Source organism: Amphichorda felina (genome assembly GCF_050947745.1).
Source record: "Amphichorda felina strain 45539 chromosome Unknown scaffold_3, whole genome shotgun sequence".
Lineage (NCBI taxonomy): Eukaryota > Fungi > Ascomycota > Sordariomycetes > Hypocreales > Bionectriaceae > Amphichorda > Amphichorda felina.
This window is the reverse complement of record NW_028145047.1, coordinates 273,732-297,100: the sequence shown is the minus strand read 5'-3', so window position 1 is coordinate 297,100 and position 23,369 is coordinate 273,732. Positions and strand designations below refer to the sequence as shown.

The window sequence follows — 23,369 nt, the reverse complement described above, 5'->3', positions numbered from 1 at the left end:
ATTCGAGAATAGTAGGAAGCAAATATCGTCGTCAATAGCAAACACGCATGATGTTTTTTTTTTCAAGGTGCCTTCTCAATCACAAACAGTAAATCCCCCTTGTCGACAGAGTCGTCTACTTTGACGTCCATGTTGCACAGAATGCCATCAGCTGGGGCGCTAACGTTGATGATCATCTTCATCGCGCTGATGGACATGATAACCTCGCCCTTGGAAACTTGCGTTCCTTCGGTTTTTAGTACCGCTGACACAGTCCCCGAAAATGGAGAGCCCATTTGGGAGGTGTTGCCTAGATCAGCCTGCTGCCGCTTAGATAGATTTTGTACTTTATCATCCTTCGTTAGCTTGGGTAAAGGAGGATAAGTATAATAAGGGGAGATAATTCAGTGGCAAAAAAATGCGGGTCGACTAAAATACCGTGTATGGGGATAAAATGTAGATGCAGGAAAGAAGAACTCACAGGACGAATCTCGCACCGTAGCCTGCCGATACTCGCCGTTGACACGGAAGAAGACTGCACGTTCTGACGAGGCATCTTCACCCTCGGCCGGCGGCTGTGCTGCTAGCAGCTGCACGCGCAAAACACGATCTCCTGGGATCGGACATTCTACCTCCTCGCCAATGTTGAGTGGCGCGAGCACCTGTGGAGTAGGGAGCAGGGTTATGTCTCCAAACCGCTCTAGATATGCACGGTACTGGGCAAAGACATCCGGGAACATGACATGGCTGCACAGGTCCGCCTCCGTGATAGAATCGCCATACTTGCTCCGCAGCTGCCGCCGGACACTCTCCAGGTCTACCGGCTTCAGGAAGGCCGAAGCCTGCCCGGTGACCTTGGCTCGTCCGGCACGGGCCAGGACCTGCGAGCGGAGAGGCTCCGGGAAGCCGTCAAATGGGTTACCCATGAGGCCTTCAAAGTAGTCAACCACAGAGTCTGGGAAATCGAGCTCGGCTGCGCGAGCAAGCACCTCATCGTAGCTTAGGCCTGAGTTGACCATAAATTGCGCCAAGTCGGCGACGGCTTTGGAGGTTGGTGTCGCCTTGATGATATTGCCGAGGAGCAGGTTGGCAGCGATAAATGCAGCCTTTGTCTCCTTCCACTGGTTGCTCAACCCAAGCTCGCGTGCTTGGAACATGAGGTTGGTCAGCTGGCCGCCTGGGATCTCATGGAGGTACACGTCCGGGTCTGGACCCGAGAGCTTCGCATCAAATCCCGCGTACAGGAGACGGAGCTGGGCCCAGTAACTGTCGATGGCACGGACATTGTCGATTGTGACCTCTGGGACATCTTCTCTGCCCTTTAGGCTGGAAACAAGGGCGCTCATAGCAGGCTGGGATGTTGTGCCGGACATGCTATCCGTTGCGCCGTCGATCACATCGGCGCCGGCCTCAACACATGCAAGCATGGTCGCAACGCCAGTACCTGTAAAGGTTGACTATTAGCATTCATAAAATTTCCAAGGTCAGGCCTTCCAAGGAGCACACATACCTGCCGCATCATGCGTGTGAACATGTATCGGGATGTCTGGATGGCGCGATCGAACGGCACCGACAAGCATCTTGGCCGCCTCTGGTGTCATCACTCCAGACATGGATTTCATTGCAATTACATGCGCCCCCATCGCTACCAGGGAATCTATGAGGCCGACATAGTAACTCAGTGAGTACTTGCAACTAGGATCCAGCATGTCTCCGGTGTATAGGATGGCGGCCTCGACCACTGCGCCAGCTTTCAGGCACGCAGCTATGGCGACAGAAAGATTGTCCACATCGTTTAGTCCGTCAAAGACTCGGATAATGTCGATTCCATTCTTGACTGCTTGGGAAGCAAAATATTCCAAGAAATTGTGCGGGACACTAAACACAGCATATAAGTAAAATTATGAAGACCTCGTCATGGTGACACTTACGCCGAGTAGGCAAGACCGCTGACACTGCGCAGAAGCATCTGGAATGGCACATCTGGTACGAGTTTCCGGAGAGTAGCCTGGGGATTATTGTCAGACATATGGCATTATTGCAGGAACTAAAAGGGGATGGTATGATGCTCACCAAGCGCTTCCACGGATCCTCATGTAGGAACCTCAAAGCCACATCGAATGTCGCTCCACCCCAGCACTCGAGGCTGTAGGCGTTCCCATACGCGATATTGGTATCTGGTGCAATCTTGGCCAAGTCAATGGTGCGAATACGCGTCGCCAAGAGAGACTGTTGCGCATCTCTCCAGGTTGTATCTGTGAGCAGAACGCGTCGATGGCTCCGGACGCGCGAGGCAAATGCCTTGGGGCCCTGGCCCAGGAGAATGCTGCGCCAGCCGCCCTGAGGGGCCTGGTGAGAATTGCCATTGAGCTGTTTGTGATTGCCGTTGAGCTTCTTGTGGCTCCCATTCAGCTGCCTATGGGTCCCATTGAGCTGCTTTTGTTTGCCATTGAGCAGCTTGTGGTTGCCATTGATCTGCTGGGTATTGCCATTTCTTGCTGGCCTAGACAGTCCGGGCGGCTCAGGGTCTCGCAGAGATTCTGGCTTACCCTGTAGCGACGAACTTGGTCAGCAAGACTCGCCTATACCTCCAATGCTTGGATATTCTGGTGTCGCTGATTTAAATTCACTCACGATCTGGCCCTGGATCTGTGCTCCATTAATGAAACTTTCTGCAAGGAAAGAAATGAGCTTTTGGGAACCCGAATGTTCGCCTTGCATCTTCGGCTGAGAGGAAATGGGATCATCATCAAGCGATCGCGTAAAGAAAGCTTGCTCCATAAATCGTGGATCCTTCAAAATGCGCTGGAGGAGATCGATGTTTGTGTCCACGCCCTCCACCTGGGTCGCCTCGAGCGCCCCGAGCATCTTGGCAGTTGCGGCCTCCAAGTCATTAGCGTGTACGATGCATTTGAATAGTAGCGGGTCATAATGTGGTGTAACTTCAGCACCCGCGAACATGTTATACCCGTCGAGTCGGACACCAGGTCCTCCAGGAAACTGGCAGTGGGTGATGGTACCACAGCTAGGGAGGAAACCTAGACAAGATGTCAGCAGTTGAATGCATACTGGCTGCTACAATCGCTACGAGAAGATCCTTTGTTGGGTTGCTTACCCATCCAAGGCATCTCAGATGTCACGCGGCACTGGATGGCGGCACCGTGGGCCTTTGGAGTCCTGGGGATGCCCAAGGCAGGATCTGCGATGGATGCACCTCGCGCGATCAGGATTTGTGTTTTAACTAGATCAATGTCGAGGATCTGCTCAGTTATTGTATGCTCCACCTGTCTGAGTACCATGGTTAATTCGTTGCCGGCTTTGGCCTTATGCTTTTGCCACTCATACTCACATCCGTGGATTCACTTCGATGAAGTAGAACTTATCGTCTTGCACTAGGAACTCGACGGTGGCGGCATTTTCTGACGAACGGGGAAAATTAGCGGACACAATAGAAGATAAAGAGGAGAAACATTGGAATATTAGATTACATCAAGCATAGGAGAAGATATCCTACGCCTGATACAAAATAAAAACGGGGGAACAAGGCGCAAGATGAATCCACATACCATACTTTACATGCTTTGCCAGTCTGACAGCCGCATCGTGCATGCCATGCCGCGTATGCTCCGGCACGGACAAGGCTGGGGCCAACTCGATAATCTTCTGGTGCTTCCGCTGGATTGTGCAGTCCCGCTCGAGCATATGGGCAACATTTCCGTGCTTGTCAGCAAGGATCTGGACCTCAATATGCTTTGGGCTAGGCAGAAACTTCTCGACAAAGACAGTATCCACGCCGAACGAGTCTTTGGCTTCGGTACGCGCTTCAAGCAGGGTAGCCGCTATGACCTCGGAGCTGCCCCCTCTGAGCACACGCTGCCCACGACCACCGCCTGTTCACAAAGTCGTCGTCAGAATATAATTTCCACACGATAAAGGGACAGGACTACACTATACCTCCATGCGATGCCTTGATGATTATTGGGAAGTCATGCCTAGAGACAGTGTGGTCAGCACATGCGCATCAATACTCCAAGACCTCACATGTGACGTGTGAGGTAGGTGTGTGCATACTTTGACACGAACTCTTCAACTTCTAAATGCCCCGAAACGGGATAGTCAAGTCCTGGGATGGTTGACACGCCGCATTCCACGGCAAGTTTCCGTGCTGATATCTTGTTCCCAAGACCATCAAGGACACTTGGAGGTGGCCCAATGACTGCGCAGTAGATTGTTAGCTAGGAACGGTTACGAGAGGCATGTGCTGGGAGTTCAAAGAAATAGTTATTACATGTAAGACTAGCGTCTTCAACAGCGCGTGCAAAGCTGGCATCCTCCGACAAGAACCCGTACCCAGGGTGTCTGAGAAAAAGGCAGGTTAGCTGAATTAATCTCCTCATTCCAATGCGAGCTCGCGGAGGTAGGTTCAACACTTACATCATGGTTGCCCCATGTTTTTTTGCTATCTGTATAATGCGCTCAGTATCCAAATACGCATCCCTAATTGATGGGGAAACCGGTTAGATACAGAATCAAAGTGATGGGATAGGGACATGAATTCACCTTGGCCCAATTTCACCAGCTTCGCCTAGGAGATAAGACTCATCTGCAGCTACGACCACGAGTATCAGACATTAAAGTACGACTCAGGTTAATTGAATGCATTCCCCTACGTACCTTGATGATGATCGGAATAGCGATCTTCGTGAGAGTATATGGCAATCGACGGAATTGAGAGCTCCCGCGCTGCCCGGCAAATACGCACGCATATCTCGCCACGGTTGGCCACAAGGACCTTATCGCTGTTTCAATTCCAGGTTAGGCAACTCTGGGCCTAAGGATTGGGGGTTGAATTCACGTACTTGGAAAGGAATGGCATGTCTGGGAAAGGAGCACGAGCCAGAAGGTCGGGATTAGTGCACTATGGCCTCTGATAGATGCTACGGATCCTGGCCTTATATGATGCATAAAGGAGCACGGCGTTATCTCCATGATTCCAGGTGTACCATATGGGTTATTATTTCTGTCAGTATATTACGTGCTTGCACCTGGCAATCTAACCTTAATGTGATGAGGAGGGCTCCTAATTCGATAGCATAGGCCATAGTCGTCCTTGAGAGCAAGAGTGATCGATGAAGATGATCGGACTGAATGACAGCGTCCATGGAATACGGACACATACATCTTACTTACACGCCCCAGTAGGGATTACGCGAAGCCATTTTTTCCAGAGATTATGGGGCATCATCTAGCAGGGATCACCCACCAGTTAGAATAGACCTTTAACGAGCGAATATGGACTTATGTTTCAACTTCAAAGGCTTACTGCGATTGGGAAACAGCTGCGTCACTAGGTACATGATGGCTATGTGCGCACGTCTAATACAAAGTAGGTTAGCTAGTAATTTTTGTGCTGACCAAGTACGAGTACGTTGCATGTGCATGTCGTCGCGGCACGGTCTGAGGTTGGAAGTCAGGGGTCATACGGAATTTCGCATACCCCCTTGTTTATGTATCATGGATGCTGCCTCGCCTGCCCTATCATTACCGGGTAGCCCACCCGCCCTCGCATAAGATCCCTAACCCCGGGGGGGGATCAATAGCCCACTTCCCGTTGCGTGCGTGTTGGTGGTTTGCATGCAGGGTGATCGATCTCAGGAGGGGCGCGTTGCCGTCCGATCCGGGCTCAACGCCCAGGATGACAATGTAAAAGTCTACGAACGTAGTAAACCCACCACTCCTTTATGCTTGCAAATATTCGACATTAACTAGCTATAACTGTAATATAAATACCTTATATTAAATAGTAGCCTTTAATATATAGTATTTTATATTACACTACCTTATATATATTACGTATTTTAAAACTATTAAATAATACTAACCTTAATATGCTAATCTTATATCTTATATATGATCTCCTTTTCTAAATAAATAAATATATGTATATATATATATATATATGTAACATTTTATATTATTCAATATATTACCTTGAATCTTATTTATAACGAACATTATTGTATTATAGGTAAGTTAAGCTGGATTACCTTATTATTTATTTTTGAGTAAATTATATATAATTAAAAAAAAAACTATAATGTTTGATTATACACTAACCCGACTTAAGAAAATTGAAAAAAGATACCTGTAAAGTATATACTAACTTAAAAGCACACGGGGGGTGGGGGTTAGAGGGGTGCTATTAGATCAGTTATAATACCCTGCGGGTACTGAAGCCGTAACACATTCCTGTTTTGATTCATGTGCCTACTGCTCGGAACCAACCATCAGCTACTGCGAATCCTACATCTCGCTCTCGCCCCGCCACTTTGCCATTCCATTTCCATTCTCCTTCTACTCCCTGTTTTGCCAACAATTAGCTAAAATTTCCAACATGGCTGTTATGGCGCCCTGTACCAGTACAGGCAGCAAGCTTCTCTCCCCCCAACCCCCTACACCTACTTCATCGGGAGAGGGAGGAGTAGTAGTAAATCGGCCCTCCACGGTAGCAGCTGAACCCGGCACAGCAGAGGCTGTGGGTGTGACTGACACCACTGTTGACGATGCGTCGCTGCCGCAGAACTGGTCGAACACCCGGAGGTGGTCTATTGTCATTCTCCTTGCCTTTATGTCACTGATCGTGTACGTATATTCTCAGAGAAAAAGCGCATATATGCTCTCTGCCACTGGTTTTATTTTATGCATAATGTCTAGGGGAAAAAAAGAGATAAAAAAAGGAAGGAATTAGAATTGGAGTGCTGAATATTGGTCACAGTAACATGTCTCTCGTTATCAGCGCTCCCGCAAGCTCTTCTATCGCCCAGGAGTTCCATAACCACAATGGCTTCCTCTCCGTCTTCTACATCACCGTGCCCAACCTCGGCCAGGTCATTTCTCCGCTATATATTGGCCCCTTGTCAGAGCGTCTGGGGCGCGCACCCGTTTGCCACCTCTTTAATGCGCTGTTTCTCATCTTTACCCTGATATCGGGGTTCAGCTCTAGCTTCGGCATGATCATATGCCTCAGGTTCCTGGCTGGCGCATGCATTGCTTCTATTTGCCTGAACCCGGCCATCACGGGCGACCTGTTTGCGATGAGGAAGCGTGGTGCCGCCCTATCCATCACGAGCCTCATTCCTATCCTTGGAAGTGCGGTGGGCCCTATTGCCGGCGGCTACATCACTCAGTACCTTAGCTGGCGCTGGTGCTTTTGGCTGATGGCCATAATGACGGCCGCCCTGACGCCAATCATGGCCTTTGTGCTAAAGGAGTCGTACGTGCCGGTGATCCGCCGGAGGGCGCTCAAGAAGGCCGGTGCTAGCGCCGGAGCTGGAGCTGGAACCGGAGCCGCCTCCAAGGAGAAGAACGCATCATCGCCGTCACCGGGAAAATATTGGACAGGGTGGAACATGGCCACGGCCAAGGCGTTTGCTCTCCTTGCGATACGCCCATTTATCATCCTAAGCAGTTCCGGAATTGCAGTTCTGATGGGCCTGTATCTGTCAATGCTGTTCGCCTACCTTTCCCTTCTGGCTGCCACACTTGCCACCGTCTTCCAAGAAGTATACGGGTTCTCCGAGAGCCAGTCAGGCCTCATATACATTGCTCTGAGTAAGTGCCGGCGACTTCAATTGCAGCAAGTGCTTCTTCTAACGAGAAGCTATTTTGTATCATGATTACGATTCAAAAGAGACTGCTAACTCTCATAGCTGTCGGTACGATTAGCGGAGCCATCATGTGCGCTTTTACTCTGGATTACTTCCTCGAGCGTGGCCTGTCCCGCAAAAAGCCCGACGCAGACTCCAACGACGATATGGCGCCTCGCCTTGAGAACCGCCTGATTCCCATCATCCCAGCCATGGTAGCCTTCCCCACGGGTCTGCTCGTGTACGGCTGGAGTCTCGAGAAGCAAGTGCACTGGATCGTGCCGACCCTGGCCACAGTGCTGTGCGGCTTCTCGCTGTCGAGTAGCACGACGCCGATCATGAACTATCTGGTGGACTTGTTTGGAGACCGATCTGCCTCGGCCGTCGCGGCGGTGCTGCCTCTGCGCTATATAGCAGGGGGCTTCATGCCCGTCGCTGCGCCATACATGTACTCCAAGCTGGGCTACGGTTGGGCTAATACGCTGCTGGCACTTTTGCTGCTGGTGACGGTATCTGCGCCTCTGTCAGCCATTATTCGGTCACAAAGGCGGCTACCCTCTTCCTTGCCGGAGCAGTGAAGCCAAGAGAAGGTTATGGGTGCAGTGACCATAGCACGGCAAGTAACATCCAGGCGGGTTTAGGTATAATAATTAACATTAGTAGAAATATAAGGTAGCATTACCTGAGCTTATTTTATATTATCTGGAAGGTAATAATATTAGTCTATAGGGGGTTAAAATGCCTTTACTATATTCGTAGATTGGATACTTTTAAAAGTAGGTTTAACTAATATATAAATTGAAATATTAAATAATCTTATAATTTCTACATTTATACCCTGTATGGTAACATATCTACCTATCTCCGTTACTCTAGCAGGGTACCAGCCTCTACCCAGCTAAATTTCACTCTATGCGTACCCCCTATACGGAGTACCTGCCCCGTGGTTAGTGCCAGCCGGGCTATGGCCAAGGCTGAAATTGAAGTGTTCGGATAATGTGCCGCTTTAGTAGCACGGCCCACTTACCGCTGCCCCGTGGCCCCCATCGTGCAGTGCATATACATAGACCCACACGGCCCTTACCGCCTGTCAGCCCGTCAGCACGGCTTCGTTCGTGATATCCATTATCCATCATTGGCTACTACATGCCAGACGCCGCAAATTCTTCAGCAATGAGGTATATAGCCCATGCTCTCACGACCTTTCGAACTGAGGGAACCTGCGATGTAACCATGTTGTGGTGTGTTTAGGTTGTTTCCCTCCTTGTTATGAGCCGAATGGCATTAGACAGATACGGCTAAACGAGGCGTCACGCCATGATCCTACGCATTTAGCAATACTTCACCCTTCCACATCTCTCTCTGCTTTGCCACCTCCTGGCATGATGAATGCAGTCGCTGTTCAACGAACCCTGAACAACTGGTTATTTACAGAAGGCGGTTATCGACGTCTGCAACGCCTCTTGTCCCTCATCGCTTATCGGACCGAAATATTGTCGGCGCATGTGTTTTTTTCATCATTGTCTTTGCCGCCATGTGCCGGTGTGCCGATTACTCATTTCCCTTTTTGACATATGCCGTGTATATCCGGCACAATGGGAGGGGGACGAAAGCATCGCGTATGCCAGATCTACAACGAGTAACTGGAACCATGTTAGTCTGACTCATCATGCAAGGATACTTTGTCTCATCATACAAAGATGCATACAATCGACCCTCTGATTGAATGTCAGATGTTATACAAGCCGTGGTTGTTGTAGCCTTCTAACAATCCCGCGGGCCACCGCCGTACAGCAACTGTTATGGTAGACACAACTGGCTCTCAGATTACAAAACAAGGTACGGCTGATCAGTTGTATTTTTTCCCTATGAGTGAGTACTATTATTCGATTAATGACACACCTACAACTTCTGTTATTGCGTTGTAGAACCCTTTTTAGATACCACGCTTACAATCATTCAGGGGGGTTAGACTGTAAGGACTGGAATCATTCCACTGCATGTACTCCGTAATTTTGTCTACTTCATGTAGGTACTAGTAGATCAATTGGCACGAGCCGAGACGTCGATCACAACACCCTGTCGCTGTATGTGGCCCAACACCTCGTACAATACGCACATATGCCTGAAATGCAGGCCTAGCTGTTCGTGCTTCGAAGAGAATTGTATGTAGGCAACACTCGATGTCGTCAACATCCCAGTTCAGTCATACATGGAGAGAAACTAGGGATTACTTGGGATTGGTCTGGAACTCTCCCATCTGGCCCCCAACGTGCTTGAGATGCCAACAGGTTACGCTGAAAGTGGAAGTGTCCAACAATTGCATATAAACGGGCAATGGCCTTGATCAAAAGTTCCCTCAAACTGAAAAGTGTGCTTCATTGTGGACAGAAAGTCTACCTGGATTCCGTACCACGAAGGCAGTATCCTTGATCATACAATTGTTGAGAGTGTACAACTAAAGTAAGCATGCACGATAATAACGTGACAAATTTGTTGCATTGCAACTTATGCCCTAGATGAGAACTTTCTAGATTCCTGTTAGATGTTAGGATCGAGACGAGTCCCTGCCGCCGTCTAACCTCGGCTCGGTGATTTCTGCATACCTTATGTAATTCTCCAGGTGTCTACTGCAAGGAAAAAGTTCCCAGACTATTTGGCTAACGACAAGGCCGGTGTGAGTATTACTTTCAAGAGGCGAGGGAGAGGGGGAACATGGGAGTAGGTAGGCGCCACCCCATCCTAAGGACGGCTCCTTGTCTCCCCGTCGAGATTTATAATACGGATGGATGGGAAACGAACTTGGTAAAAGACCTTCCACTGGTCACTACAATTTATACCTACAGCTTTGTGGTTCGATTTGGGACATTCAGTACCTGTCCGTACTTTATCCAATCAGCCAGCCTCTAGTTTTTTCAAGGTCGATAGGTCTGCCTTTCTCCTGCATGTCTCTCTTGGGACATTACCTAATGCACTTCAGTGCAAACGGTTTAAATTTCAACGAATTCTGTTGATATCATGGCTATCATTCCCCACGCCATCTTTCCTGGACAGATGTGGTCCCGCGACAACACCCGCCGTTGCCCTATGGACTCTTTACCCATCGTTCTTGGGGCTAATACCAATATCTCGTCCTTGGAACAGGCTCTGCGCGCCCCAAGGCCACAAAAGTCCGAGGAGAAACAAGTTTTGTTTGATCTGCCCATTCCGGATCTCGGCTCCCAGGTCACAGCAGCCACTAAGGCGTGTGCAGCTTGGGGTGTTCTCATTGCTTCACATGCATCCACGGCTGGGTTTAGCGTGTTTGCCCCTGGACCGGGTGAGTATACAGCCTCTCTGGACATATCTATTCAGTGGAGATCACACATTGGAGACCTCACCCGCCAAGTCCGGGACCGGCTCGACGAATATCTCCCAAGCCCCGACGAACCATCGTCGTCATCGGAGAGCGCCAGTTCGTCTTCTGGCGATGACAGAGTCCGCGAGGATTACTATCAGGCATTCCTCATTCTCCTTGATCGAAGCCAGCAAGATTCTGAAAACCTCCTACTGGAGTGCCGCATACAACCTGGTACAATTTCCGCCGCGGCAATTGGCAAGACCAATCCTTGGGATAAAGCTTTATTGCCGCACATCTCCAGGCATTTTGAGTATATTATCCGTGAGATTTGCTCGCCTGAAGATGTCGAAAAACCGCTCGTTGAATTGAAGGCTGTTACAGTGCTTGATCTTGAGCAGATATGGTCTTGGAATGCCCGGGTCCCACGGGGCGTTGGCGATGTCTGCATCCACGAGGCCTTCATGGAGAGGGCGAAGCGGCATCCCGAGCTCCTGGCCGTCTCAGCGCATGACGGCAATCTCACCTACCGCGAGCTTGATGAGCTGTCGACCCGCTTAGCCAACCTACTTATCCAACAATGTATTCAGCCGTCCAGCACCATCATTGTCTTCATTGAGAAGTCTATGTGGGTGCCTGTTGCTCAGGTGGCTATAATGAAGTCTGGATGCGTTTCGACAGTACTGGATGCGTCCCTTCCGTTCCAGCGTCAGCAGTCCATTGCTGAGCTGGTCCGGGCCTCAGCTATCCTGACGTCGCCAGAGTGCGAGGAAAAAGCCACGGCATTGAGCATGGACTGTCCCCAGTTTATCTTGGATGGCATTTCGAGCCGGCACTGGCCTGGGCCCGCTACCAACTCCCTTCCCATCGTCAGCCCTTCCGCTTGGATGTACATTGTTTTTACCTCTGGGAGCACAGGGACACCCAAGGGGGCAATCATCAGCCATGCCAACTATGCCAGTGCTGTTGCCACTCAGGGGGCAGGGCTTGACTTCCGGGAATTCGATCGAGTTTTTGACTTTGCTTCGTACGCATTCGACGCTGCCTGGTGTAACCTAATCCATGCCCTGATGATTGGTGGCTGCCTCTGCATACCGTCTGATGAGGAGCGGAAGAATGATCTCGCAGCGGCACTTCGCAAGTATCAGGTCAACTACGCCGTGCTTACGCCGTCGGTGGCTTGGTTTCCTGCAGCCGAACTCCCTTCAAGCCTCCGAACTATCCACTTTGGTGGGGAGCCGCTCAAAGCTGCCCTGGTCAAGGAGCTATCTGCGAGTACAACGGTCATCAACGCCTATGGTCCTGCTGAGTGCTCAACTGTTAGTACAGCAATTGTGGCGGATCCCAATGATGGTGCTGACCCCACCATTGGCACTGGCCTGGGTGCCTGCACATGGGTTGTCAAGCTTGACGGGACCGATCTGGTACCCATCGGGGAGATAGGAGAGTTGTGGCTCGAAGGTCCTATCGTGGGCCAAGGGTACCTGCGTGACCCCGAAAAGACTTCCACAACCTTTGTCGACAATCCTCCTTGGCTGCTGCGCGGCTGCCCTAGCCTCGCCGGCACTATCGGCCACACAGGTCGCTCAGGGCGCCTTTACCGCACTGGAGACCTCGTTCGATATAGGAAGGACGGCAACCTGGAGTTCGTAGGCCGCAAGGACTCTCAGGTCAAGATCCGCGGCCAGCGCGTTGAGCTGGGGGAGATTGAGCACAACCTCCGGCGAGCTTTGACGGATGAAGCCAGGGACGAGAACGTGCAGATCGTTGCTGAAGTTATCAGACCTGATGGGAGCGATGCCCCGACACTTGTCTGTTTTCTCTTCACACTTGTTAGTGCTGGTGTGTCATCCACGCATAACACACACACCCTGCACCGGGCTCTAGAGGGTCTCGAGGATCGACTAGTCCAGTTTGCACCGCCTTATATGGTTCCGTCGGCCTTTTTCACCATTCCAGACGTGCCAATGACGGCTACTGGGAAGGTTGACCGTCGACGACTCCGTGAGGATGGTGCCAAGCTGTACTGGCAGCAGCTCAATTCTCAGCCAGGCCCGGAGCAGGAAGAGGACATGTCTGAACTGGAGGTTAAACTCCGCAACATCTGGAGCGAGGTCCTGAATGTCTCCATAGACAAAATCGGTCTGGACTCCGTATTCACTCGTCTTGGTGGTGACTCCATCACCGCCATGCAGGTAGTCTCGCGATGTCGCTCGCTGAACATTTCTGTAAAAGTCGTCGACATTCTCAAGCTCCCGACTATCCGGCTCCTATCTCATGTCAGCAGGCCCTTGCGAGAGAAGCTAAAATGGCAAGGCGAGCCACAGGTCGATGAAGGCACGTCCTGGCACCTGACGCCGATCCAGCAGATCTTCTTCAATAACAATCCCCAGGGCATCAACCACTACACCCTCAGCTACATTGTCAAGCTTGCGAGGGATACAGGGTATCAAGAACTTCTTGATGCGCTGACTCTCATAACAACTCGCCACAGCATGCTTCGTGCACGCTTCCGCAAGGGAGCTGAATCGGTTTGGGAGCAGTACGTTGCACCACCGGGGCCAACCTCTTTCGCCCTGGAGCAGCATGCTTTTGTGGATCGCTCGGCCATGCAACATGTGGTGGATAAACGACAGGCAGGTTTGGACCTTGCCAAGGGTCCTGTTTTTGCTGTGGACGTCTTCAACAGGCCTGGTGAGATGCAGACACTACTCATGAGTGCTCACCACGTCGTGATGGACCTTGTCTCCTGGCGCATTATTTGGCATGAGCTTAGCCAGTACTTGTCAGGGTCTGCACCACCGCCGCCACCAGATATCTCCTTCCACACGTGGTGTCGCTTGCAGCGCGAGGAGGGAGAGAGACTCAGTCCGGAAGCAACTTTACCTTTCGAGGTGACTCCAGCACATTTTGAATACTGGGCCATTACCCCGGAGGAGCTGTTGTTCAGTGATTCAGTCCTAGACGTGTCTATCGTCGACGCTGAGGCTACCGCGCTGCTTCTAGGCGCTAGTAATAACTGCTTCCGAACCGAGATCCTGGACATTCTGGTGGGGACGCTTGTTTTCAGCTTTTCTCAGATATTCACCGACCGTCACCCGCCTCCTGTTTTCCTCGAAGGCCACGGGCGAGAGCCCATAAGCGGAATGGAGGACGATCTGGACTTGTCCGACGTGGTTGGTTGGTTCACTTCCATCCACCCTGTTCAGATTGGCGTTGGTTCTGGCAATGGATCCATCCTCGACACTATTAGGCTTGCCAAAGATGTCCGAAAGAAAGTACCCGGAAAGGGAAGACCCTACTTTGCCTCTCGCTTCTACAGCACCTCTGGAAAAAGAAAATTCGGGGGGCACGGGCATGCTGAGCTGATTTTTAACTATCGTGGCTCATTCCAGCAGCTCGAGGATGCCAAGTCCATGTTCCAGCTGGAGGACAGGGAGGATCGCAACGTTCCTATTCCTGGTGATGGACCTGACTACCGGCGGCCGTCTATCTTTGATATGAATCTGGTTGTCCAAGAGGGCAAGCTGCAAATCTGCACAAGATCCCACAGCCGTGTGCGAAATCATGAGGCAGTCACTCGCTGGGTGGCACTGTATGCAGAGACACTCGGCAGCGTTGCCCATGAACTAGCCAGTCTACCACCCCGTTCTACACTCGCTGACTTCCCACTGCTTGACTCCTCGTATGCTGGTTTGGACAAGTTGACGAGGCAGCTTGCTAGCGAGGGTGTCAAGGAGACGGAAGTGATGGACATTTATCCCTGCACCCCTATGCAGGAGGGTATTCTCATCAGCTCCAATATCGGTGCTGCCTCATACAACAGCGTCTCCATCTGGCAAGCGGAGTCATCCGGATCAGCAGTCAGCGTGGAACTTTTGGCAGCCGCGTGGGAGACGGTTATGCGGGCACATCCGGTCTTCTCTACTGTCTTCTCAACCAACCCCGACTCGGGCCGCTTTGTTCAGGTTGTTCTGAAAACCCCAAATGAGGTCCTCATCTGCCAGACTGCGGCCTCGGAGACTGCCGTCGAGCACCTGAGCCAGATGGAGAGTTTCAGAGCATCGCCGTCGCAACCGCAATGCTTCGTTGCCATCTGTGCAGGGCAGGACGGCGAAGTCGCATGCCGGCTAGACATGACACACGCGCTCATGGATGCCTTATCCCTTCCAGTCATAGTACGTGATATTGAGATGGCCTATGCTGGAAAAGCCTTGTCGTTGCGCACGCCGTTCCGCAGTTACGTTGAGCATATCCTAGCCACTCCGGCCCACAAACGGTTGTCGTACTGGAAAGAATATCTTGCTGGCGTCAATACCTGTGATATACCGGGAGACATGACATTATTGGGCTCCCCGAGGTCTCAGAAGAACACTTTATACGGCTGGATCACCCTCCCTGCCACTGTTACAGAACCAATCTCCCGCATATGCCGCGAGAAGGGGTTGACACGCTCCGCTTTCCTTCACGCCGCTTGGTCCCTGGTGCTCTCATATTTCACAGGAATGCGGCAGGTTTGCTTCGGCTATATCTCTTCCGGACGTGATTCCCCGGTTGACGGCATAGAGGACATCGTTGGGCCTCTGATCAACATGCTTATTGCACACGTTGACCTCGAGCAACCATTGTCGAAGGTGTTGGACACTATCAGTGGATACCACATCGATCATCTAGAGAACCAGCATGTTTCATTAGCTGAGATTCAACACGAGATGTCGGTGAAGCAGCTTTTTAACACAAACATTACGGTTCGCGAATCTCGCGGAGGGGATGCAGCTAACGGGGGCATGAAACTCGTTGAGATATTAGAAGAAGACCCACATGAGGTAGGCTTTCCTCCATGTCCGACCACTTGTTCTCCTCATCTCTAATTCTGATCATCGAGCACAGTACGACTTGGTTCTGTCTGCCACCCTTAATAGAGCAGATATTGAGGTCAATATTCAGTATCGGACAGACTTTACAACCGCTGCCTACGCGCAGGATATACAGGCTGCTCTACAGACTGCTATCGGATTCCTCTGCTCAGCGGCGAATAAACAGAACGTGGGCGCTGCTTCATCGCCTATTCACGATTCTTACTTCCACTACGCGGTTGGTTGCGATGAAACAACAGCTCTTGGGCAATGGAAAACCCAGTTCGAGGGCATCGACGCTGGCTGTCATTTTCCTTCTCTACCCTACACACCGCATAAGTCATCTGCCAGAGTCTCGTCTTCTTTTACGATAGATAGTCTCCAATGGAGAGGTAACTACGATCCTACGACGCAGATCATCGCTTCTTGGGCCCTTCTTCAGGCATCATACGGAAGTTCTTCTGATGTCGTCATTGGATTTCATACGTCGAATCCTGTATATGGAGCGTCTTCCATTGATGCCACAACAACCCCAATGCGGATACGTGTCGATCTTAGCAAGAGTGTTTCTTCGTACGTTGACTCAGTGCGTTCCGCAATTTCGACATGCTCAGAGTTGCCACGTGTGTCCTCACACAGACTGTGCCGTCTTACCGACGAGACCGCAATTGCTTGGAATTTTCAAACGGTGATAAGCTGCAGTACCAACAGTGAGACACCTTCGGCGCAGGATCATGACGACGAGTCGTGCGACGACAGGGCGCTTGTCCTGCGCTTTACTATCACTGCTTCCGGGGTTCAACTGATCGCCAACTTTGACAGCGATGCCATCAGCCCCGAGCAAGTGGGTAGGCTATTCTCCCAACTGGAGACCACGCTACGACAAGTTTGCTCGCTATCCAGCTCCTCGTTGGGTCTGAGGGAAATCGACACTGTCAGTCATCAAGACCTTGAAGCCATATCCGTCTGGAATGGGACGGAATATGAGAGCGTTCAGGATCTTGTCCACAATCTCATTGCCCAAACTGTTCAGAAGATGCCCGACAGTCTCGCCGTGTCATCCTGGGATGGAGAGTTGACTTACCGCCAACTCGATCAGCTCTCCACTCGTCTGGCGCACAAGCTGGTCCAGCTTGGTGTCGGACCAGAGGTTATTGTGCCTCTCTACTTTGAAAAGTCAATGTGGGTGCCAGTCTCCGCGGTGGCTGTCATTAAGGCTGGGGGAGCAGGTGTAGTGATGGACAGCACCCAACCCATTGAACGAGCCTGCAGCATTGTCAGACAAGTCAATGCGACACTTGTGCTTACGTCAACTGACAATGCTGCTCGTGCTGCGCAATTTGAAGGGCTTCAGCTCCTTGTTGTTCACAGAGCTTCCATAGACGGCCTGCCCAACCCAGAAATTGCGGGACTCCCGCTGCCGCATGAAGTTCAGCCTTCTAATTTGGTCTATATCTCCTTTACGTCTGGTAGCACGGGAACGCCAAAGGGCGCAATGATAACACATTCCTCCTTTGCCTCCTCCATCAAGAATCAACAAAAGGCCCTTGGCTTTAGGCCCGGTCAGAGAGTCTACGACTTTGCGTCGTACGCTTTCGATGCAAGCTGGTCAAACCTGCTGCACTCACTCACATCTGGCAGCTGTCTGTGCATCCCGTCGGAGCACCAGCGCCGTAATGCGCTTTCGGATTCCATCAGGGACAGCAGGGCTACGCTGTTAAACGTAACCCCCTCGGTCCTGCGCCACCTGGACCCCAAGGAGTTCCCGCACATGGAGCAGGTCTTGATGGGTGGAGAAGCATGGGCCGAGGCAGACTTTGGGGAATGGATTGACAGGATAAAGCTGATCAACAGCTACGGCCCTGGTGAATGCACCATCAAGTCTTGCTTCATCCGCGCTGTGCGGGGGATGGTCCCCAACACCATCGGCTTTGGAATAGGTGTCAATACATGGATTATACGAACAGACGGTTCAGACAAGCTTGCACCATTGGGTTCTGTCGGTGAACTTTGGCTTGGAGGCCCTCAAGTTGCGCGTGGGTACATTGCGGACGAGGCGAAGACGGCTGCTTCGTTCGTTACAAGGCCCAAGTGGGCGCTACGGGACAATGATATTGATACCCAGCCGCAGCACTTCTACCGCACTGGTGATCTGGTGCGTTATGGAGTTGACGGTGTTTTGGTATTCGTGAGCCGAAAGGACTCCCAAATCAAGATCCGCGGCCAACGCACAGAGCTCGGAGAAGTTGAACACAACATTCAGAAGGCCCTCCTGGCGAATGGTCTCAGGGTCCAGGTAGTCGCTGATGTCTTTAAGCCCCGCGGTAGCGACAACCCCATTCTCGTTTCCTTCTTAAAGGCTGAGGGAGCCGAAGCCTGGCACAAGCTGACTGGCCTTAACGAGCGCCTGATCAAGATGGTGCCTGGATACATGATCCCTACAGTTTACATCACTCAACAGGAGTTCCCCATGACTACTACGGGCAAGGTACACCGCAAGTCTCTGCGTGAGAAGTATGAGATACTATCACTGGAGCAACTAGTTGCACAAGACGCATTTCGTGAGTCTGGCCATCGATCACCGAGTACCGCATCCGAGACGCTCCTGTGCTCTTTGTGGGCTGAGATCCTCAAGATGGATCCAGATTCAATCTCGGCTGATGACAGCTTTCTCCGGATCGGAGGTGATTCGCTGGGTGCAATGAGACTTGTTGGTGTCGCGCGAAAACGGAATGTTGTTCTCACTGTCGCCGATATCTTCAAACATCCCAGGCTCAGTGATCTCGCAAGAATAGTCGAGGAGCAAGAATCCGATTCAGCATTAGATTCACACCAAGGAACCATTGAACCTTTCTCTCTCATGGATGGAAAGGCGTCTCGGGAAGAAACGCGAGACCATGTCGCACGCCTGTGTGGTCTCGATGTCACCGATGTCGAAGATGCCTTCCCATGCACACCGTTACAGGCTGGGCTGCTTGCTGAGACCGTGCGGCGCCCAGGAGATAATGTGTTGACTGAGAAGTGGGATATTCGAAAGGATATTGATATTCGTCGTTTCCGAGCTGCCTGGCAGCGAGTTGTTCAAGCAAACCCCATCCTGCGGACCAGAATTGTTGACCTAGATCAGCATGGCCTCGTTCAGGCCGTTATCTGTTACGAACGCTGTGGTATTGAGAGTGGAATATCACCTCTGGATTTTAGCTTAGGCACTCCTCTGGTGTCTTGCAGAGTTTCCGACTCCTGCTTCTCGTGGAGCATTCATCACGCACTCTACGATGGATGGTCCATGCCCCTGATCTTGGCCGCCCTCGCCAGGAGCTACCAATCCGAACGGCTCACGGATGCTCCTCCTTACCAGGGCTTTATAAGACACGTAACAAATTGCGGGCATGATGAGGCAGAGGAGTTTTGGCGAAACCAGTTTCGTGGGTTTAACGCTCAAAGGTTCCCCATTCTTCCATCCAAGACTTACAAGCCAAGATGCGATAAGCGCTTAAAATTGGAAATCAGCGACATCTCATCGGGTGGTGATTACACAGAAGCAACAAGAATTAAACTCGCCTGGGCCATCCTTCTATCCACGGTTACAAACTCAGCAGATGCCTCGTTTGGCACCACAGTGTCCGGCAGACAGGCAAATGTGCCGGGGATTGACTGCATTACTGGCCCAACCTTCGCCACCGTGCCTCTGAGAGTGATAATAGACCGCTCCAAGACTGTTGGCGACTTACTTCAGATGGTCCAGTTGCAGGCCGCCGATATGATGCCGTTCGAGCAGCTCGGGATACAGCAAATCCGGCGCATCAGCGAGGACTGCGACCTTGGATGCCAGTTCCAATCACATATGGTAATTCAGCCTACGAATAACTATGGACAGGAGGAGTCTCTGTTTGAGGTCTCTCCTATACAGGCCGTAGCTGATGATGAGGTTGACCCGTTTAAACTGTACGCCATATGCATGGAGTTCGTGCTCAAGCCTAACAGCATCTACCTTCGCGCCACCTACGACTCCACAGTGGTACCTCAATCACAATTCCGCCGCCTTGCTTCCAGATTTGAGTATATCTTAAGGCAAATCTCCTCTCCCGAGGCCCAGGTAAAGCCGCTGTATCTGCTTGATGTTGCCAGCAGAGCCGACATGGAGCAAATCTGGGCCTGGAACGGAACACACCTGGAGAGATCCGACCAGACGGTGCACGGAATCTTCCAGAAAGTTGCCTTTAGACAACCTAAAGCCCCTGCAATCTGCTCGTGGGACGGAGATTTCACCTACGGCCAGCTGGACCACATGTCGACATTGATTGCCCACCAGCTGCTCCGGACTGGACTACCCCAGACCGGCAGACGCATCGTGCCCCTTCTCTTTGAAAAGTCGAAGTGGACTTCTGTCGTTCAACTAGCTGTTATGAAGGCTAATGGCACTTCCGTCGCGCTCGATGCGAATCTGCCCGATGGTCGTCTACATAAGGTCATAGATCTTGTCCAACCACAAATCATCCTTGCTTCGGCTGAGCAAGAGTCCCGGGCCCGACAGCTTGCACCCTCAACTGCGGAGGTAGTGGTGGTGGGCGACCATTCGATATCCAGTTTTATAGTCCCTGAAGATCCGCAGCTGCCCGTTGTGGCCTCTGATACCTGGCTCTACCTCGTGTTCACCTCCGGATCTACTGGCATTCCCAAGGGTGTCATCATCAGCCACTCCAACTTCACAAGCGCTCTCAAACATGGTCAAACCGCACTGCAGTTTGGCCCTCAAACGCGTGCGTATGACTTTGTGTCGTATGCCTTCGACGTGTCGTGGCTTAATGTCTTGTATACTCTCTGTGCGGGTGGATGTCTCTGCGTCCCATCTCACCACGAGATACAGAACGAGCCCAAGGAGGCCATCGCCCGTCGACATGCCAACACAGCATTCATAACCCCTACCGTTGGTAAGCTGCTACACGGAGCAGATCTTAAGGTCATCAACTATGGGGGTGAGACCCTGCCTCGAGATGAGATTCACTATTGGAAAGATAAGGCTCAGATCATACACTCATACGGCCCATCCGAGTGCACTCCCATCTCCATTTCCCATATCCTTGATCCAGAGCGTAGCCGTGTAATCATTGGAAAGGGCCTCGGTGCACGAACTTGGATCGTGGAGTCAGAGCAAGGGAAATCCCTGGCGGCCGTCGGCGACATTGGTGAGCTCTGGCTTGAAGGACCTCTTGTTGGTCAAGGATACCTCGACGACCCAGAAAAGACTCAGTCATTCTTCATAGAGGATCCAGAGTGGCTCCTACGTGGCGGCCCGGGCTTTGTCGGCCGTCGGGGACGCTTGTATCGCACAGGCGATCTTGTGCGGTACGAGGAAGATGGCAATCTCGAGTTTATCGGGCGCAAGGATGCCCAGATCAAGATCAGAGGGCAGCGTGTGGAGCTTGAGGAAATTGAGCACCACGTACTGGACGCTATCAATATTGGGGAGGTTTCTGCGTCCGAAGCCATCGTGGATATCATTAAGCCGGCCGGCTCGGCGGAACAGATTCTTGTCGCATTCATCAAGCTCTCAGAAACCGACGCTGTGCTTCCTAACACTCCAGAAGCGCAGGCTTATGCTCAGAATATCTCTGCTTCCATCAGAGGTCCACTGTCTGCTACGATCCCAAACTACATGATTCCGAATGGCTATTTGATTGTGGACAAAATTCCCCTGATGACATCCGGGAAAGCTGACCGCGGCATGCTGCGCAAGAATGCACTATCAATTCCAAAGGAATATTTCCTCCAGGGAGACCGCATTCAAAGACGCGCCCCGACAACTCCAGAGGAGAGAAAGTTCCATGCCATTATTGCGGCAGTGCTTTCTCGAGACGAAGAATCCTTTGGTATGGACAACAACTTTATTCAACTCGGCGGTGATTCTATCAGCGCCATGAGACTTGCTTCAGCTGCCCGCGGCAAGGGCATCTTCCTTACCGTGGCCGACATCCTCACCAAAAGCCGAATCGCCGATCTTCTTATCACAGACCAGGAGGATGCAGACCTCAAAAGTAGGAGCGAACAGTCGTCATTCGCCTTGCTAGACATGGCAGACCCAAGAGCTTTCGTCAGAAATGAGGTGATGCCCCAAGTTTCCCCCGGTCGTCGGGGTACGATTATTGATCTTCTGCCGGTAACCGACATGCAACGCACCTATCTCAGGGATAACCTTTACAGCCCTCGGCGGTCTTGGTTCTACAGCTACATTGACTTTGCGAAACTTCCAGATATCCATCGTCTCATCCAAAGCTGTGAGAAATTAGTGGAAATTTGCGACATATATCGAACAGCCTTTGTTCGATGCAGAGGAGCCTTCTTCCAGGCAGTGTTTGATTCATGGGCACCCACAATCGATACAATCGATGACGTTGATAGCGTTGAAGCTGCGTTCAAGGCCTTCGTAAAGGAAGACATCAGTCTACCTGCTCCACTGGGATCTCCTTTTTTACAGTTCAAGTTGATCCGTGGACGAAGTGGAAAAGCGAAACTTGTCTTTGGTGCTTCGCACGCAGTCTACGACGCCATGAGCTTCAGCCAAACCCTCAAGATTCTGTCTGACATCTACCATGGCAGCAGCTTCACCCCTGAGACCAAAGACTTTAGGGTCTATGTCAACCACACGCAGTCGCACAAGGCGGAGAGTTATGCCTACTGGCGCAGGACGCTGGCGAGCTCTTCAATGACCACTATTCCATGTACCTCCACATCGGTGGACCTTGAGACGGATGGTCCTCCCACCGTTCTGGAGCGCTCAATCGCTTTTCCTCAACCTCCCATTGGTATTACACAGGCATCCCTCTTCACCCTGGCCTGTGCTTCCGCACTCAGCCGCCTCACTAGGTCTCCTGATGTTGTCTTTGGTCGAGTTGTCTCCGGGCGTGCCTCTGTCCCCGATTCTCTGCAGAACGTTGTTGGTCCCTGCCTCAACCGCCTGCCTGTGCGGGTGATATTCTCTCCGGGCCAGACCAAAAGGGAGCGTCTCGTGATTCTTCAAAAGCAGTACGCAGAGGGCTTAGCGCACGATGCCGTCGGGCTGTCCGATATTGCTAAGCACTGCACCAATGACTGGCCACGAGACACGAGGGACTTTGGCTGCTGGACGCAGTATCAGAACGTCGATGAGAACCCCCTACTATCTCTTCCAGGGGCTGTGGGCGGATTAAAGAGTAAGGAAATGTGGGATATTCCCGTTGCAGCGGACTTCTTGGAGATTTTTGCTGTTCCAGGCGGCGAGGGAACGCTCAAATTAAGGCTCATTGCAGGCCCAGGCTACGCGGCGGGAGTCACAAGCGAGCTACTCGAGGGAGTCTGCTCCGAGTTATCAGATACATTGTATTGATTTTGTCAGGTGCGGTGGGATAGATATTTTAAAAGTTCAAAAATATATTATAGACAAACCTTACCAATAGAATAACCCCTGGGGTCTTATAAAGCTCGTTGATACTTGCGTTGGTGTGCTTTGGAATCTCGCAGGATTATCCTACACTTTGGCACACACATTTTGACTCAGCACAGGCTCCCCGATAC

At 51.4% G+C, this 23,369-nt stretch overlaps 3 protein-coding genes across 3 annotated transcripts; 2 read left to right on the top strand and 1 right to left on the bottom strand.

Annotated features, from left to right (window-relative positions):
- Positions 1 to 62: 62 nt before the first annotated feature.
- On the bottom strand, positions 63 to 4,855 carry PYC1_2 (pyruvate carboxylase; the record flags this gene model as incomplete). Its single annotated transcript, XM_083192240.1, has 13 exons — positions 63 to 325; positions 461 to 1,423; positions 1,490 to 1,857; positions 1,911 to 1,987; positions 2,053 to 2,529; positions 2,614 to 3,017; positions 3,095 to 3,267; positions 3,329 to 3,398; positions 3,546 to 3,869; positions 3,934 to 3,971; positions 4,051 to 4,195; positions 4,654 to 4,778; positions 4,839 to 4,855. The coding sequence occupies 13 exons, from the start codon at positions 4,853 to 4,855 to the stop codon at positions 63 to 65; spliced, it is 3,444 nt and encodes a 1,147-aa protein (XP_083051297.1).
- A 1,903-nt stretch (positions 4,856 to 6,758) lies between these two features.
- ACO1O0_002775 (uncharacterized protein) lies at positions 6,759 to 8,203 on the top strand (the record flags this gene model as incomplete). Its single annotated transcript, XM_083192239.1, has 2 exons — positions 6,759 to 7,590; positions 7,689 to 8,203. 2 exons carry the CDS (start codon positions 6,759 to 6,761, stop codon positions 8,201 to 8,203), a joined length of 1,347 nt encoding a protein of 448 aa, XP_083051296.1.
- A 2,509-nt stretch (positions 8,204 to 10,712) lies between these two features.
- Positions 10,713 to 23,181, top strand: ACO1O0_002774 (NRPS; the record flags this gene model as incomplete). The annotated part of the gene is made up of 3 exons (XM_083192238.1): positions 10,713 to 15,788; positions 15,853 to 16,404; positions 16,549 to 23,181. 3 exons carry the CDS (start codon positions 10,713 to 10,715, stop codon positions 23,179 to 23,181), a joined length of 12,261 nt encoding a protein of 4,086 aa, XP_083051295.1.
- Positions 23,182 to 23,369: the final 188 nt, after the last annotated feature.